Source organism: Sprattus sprattus, assembly GCF_963457725.1.
Source record: "Sprattus sprattus genome assembly, chromosome: 16".
Classification (NCBI taxonomy): Eukaryota; Metazoa; Chordata; class Actinopteri; order Clupeiformes; family Clupeidae; genus Sprattus; species Sprattus sprattus.
Window position 1 is genome coordinate 15,659,311 of NC_137914.1, and position 2,500 is coordinate 15,661,810.

The 2,500-nt window shown below is 50.8% G+C and overlaps 1 protein-coding gene across 1 annotated transcript in view; it reads left to right on the plus strand.

The window, feature by feature from the left end:
- Positions 1 to 2,500, plus strand: part of rgs19 (regulator of G protein signaling 19) — a gene marked incomplete at both ends in the record, with an annotated part of 34,527 nt that overhangs the window by 28,472 nt on the left and 3,555 nt on the right. The window contains one exon of the mRNA XM_080853896.1: positions 1 to 223. This exon is cut by the window's left edge and continues 12 nt beyond it. Coding sequence (XP_080710022.1) covers positions 1 to 223 — 223 coding nt within the window. The remainder of the gene's footprint in view (positions 224 to 2,500) is intronic.

Here is a 2,500-nt window from a genome sequence, read left to right on the forward strand (position 1 = left end):
GATAGAGGAGATGCGGCTGTGGTCGCAGTCCTTCGATAAGCTGATGAAGAACCCTGCCGGCCGCAACGTGTTCCGCGAGTTCCTGCGCACAGAATACAGCGAGGAGAACATGCTCTTCTGGTTGGCCTGCGAGGACCTCAAGAAGGAGCCCAACACGAGCGTGGTGGAGAACATGGCACGCATGATCTACGAGGACTACATCTCCATCCTCTCCCCCAAGGAGGTGTGTGTGTGTGTGTGTGTGTGTGTGTGTGTGTGTGTGTGTGTGTGTGTGTGTGTGTGTGTGTGTGTGTGTGTGTGTGTGCGTGTGTGTGGGTAGGGACATCAGACGTACATAAATATTTCACTTTCTATCTCTCTCACACACACATACCGATACACACTCTAGCACACTTACATACATACAAAACACTTACATACACTTACATAGATACAAAACACACCCCCTCCTCTCTCTCTCTCTCTCTCTCTCACACTCACACACACACACACACACACACACACACACACACATACACGCACACACATCCCACCTTGGCCTTTGTATTAGTGCTGATCCCTGATCAGTTGATAGCATGGTGTTGGGTTCTGCACATTGCAAAAAGCAAGCTTTTGCAGGTCTGTTGCAGCGTGCATGTCACCAGAGAGGAAGTGACTCAGCTGTAGGTCTTAGTGTGATGAAGGTCACATAAGTCGAAAGCCCGTGCTGTATTGGGCTCTATTTGGGTTCACTGCAGTCTGCCACCCTTTGATCTTCTGAAGAAACCTTCAGGGTTCAGGGTTGACCCAAAAAAAGAACAGGCAAAGGAGCGCTCACCGTTCCCTTTCCGCCTGTGAACCAAAGTTCTGCCTCTGGTCGAGGCTCATCCACACTGTAATATCAGACCGGCTATGCAAGCAGTGATACTTCTGACCGCTGTTGGCTAAACAAACAACATTATTTCCCGACGGTTGTGCTAGCAGCGGCGCTAGCATCTCCAGTTATGACTTCAGCATGTGGGGGATATGGGTGGCGTGTGTGCCTTTGTAATACTGGAGTGTTTAACGTGTCCATGAGGGGATCAGACAGGTGACCTCCCTCTTTCCTTAAGGCCTCTTTAGTGCAGCTGATGCACCATTGGCCAGTGGCCTAACCACAGCCATAATGTAGCCAGACTGGCTTTAGCACGTATCTCTGCTACATATCTGGGGCTTTGAGTGGATAAAGTGTTCCAGGAGAAGATCAGTTTGTGTATCTGTGTGTGTGTGTGTGTGTGTGTGAGAGAGAGAGAGAGTGAGTGTTTGTGTGTGTGTGAGGGAGAGGGAGAGAGAGAATGTTTGTGGATGTGTGTGTGTGTGTGTGTGTGTGTGAGTGTGTGTGTGTGTGTGTGTGTGTGTGTGTGTGTGTGTGTGTGTGTGTGTGTGTGTGTGAGTGTGTGAGTGTGTGAGTGAGTGAGTGAGTGAGTGAGTGTGAGTGAGTGAGTGAGTGTGTGTGTGTCGTCCATGTTCCGCGTTGCTGTGCCCCAACCCAGTCTCACCCCAGAGGCAGTGTATGCAGCAGGGATTTGCAAGTGTGCTGTCTCCACATCAAACTTTAAGCGGCCCCGGACCCCATGGCCAGGGAACCAGGGAAACATTAAAGCAAGAGCGTAGGAGAGGAAATGCTTCTTTAATGCCCAGCCACTTATGGAGGCCATGACACCTCTCCTCTGTTTGTGAACACCCACTCATCCTCTGTCGCTCTCTCTCTCTCTCTTCGAAAGATGTACTTCAATTTATCTTCCAAACTTAGCTCACTCACTTCCCCTCTGTCTTGTGCATCTCTCCCTCTCCCTCCCTCCCTCCCTTTCTCTCTCTCTCTCTCTCTCTCTCTCTCACTCTCTCTCTCTCTCTATCTCTCTCTCTGTCCCTCTCTCTCTCACATCTGCCTCTGTTTCGTCTCACTTAGCTTGCCTGTCTGACTACAGCACCTTTTGCTCCAACCCATCCCGTTTTCCTTGAGAGTGTACTTATGAATTATTGACTAGGCATGTGTTTGGAAAGCAGTTGCTGAAGCCACTGGGGTCGCCGTGTGGCGCAGTCAGTCTGGGCTCTGGGGCTCCGAGTTCAGTTCAGGACAGGCCGATTACTGATTTGAACCCAGCCATATCTAAGGCCGGATCCAAGGCCCAACTGGGTCAGGCGGCTGTCGTCCCCTGTCATATAAGGACTCCAATAACATCAAATGAGGGGAATGAGATGACTCGATTACACTTCTCTGAGCTCCATCCCACTTTGGTGTCTGTGGGACGTTTGTACTTGAATGTCGGGTTTGGTCTGGAGTTTGAAGACCCCCCCCCCCCCCCCCTCCCCTTCAGGAGGCAGATAACACCCTTTGAGGCAGTGGAGGCTCACAGAGGCAGACGTGGAGGCAGATACCCCTTGAGTGCTTGCCAGCGTGACATTTGTGTTCTGGCATTTCAACATTGTTCTCACCATGTCTGGAGACTAGACGCTCTATCTCTCTCTCCATCCAAATCTC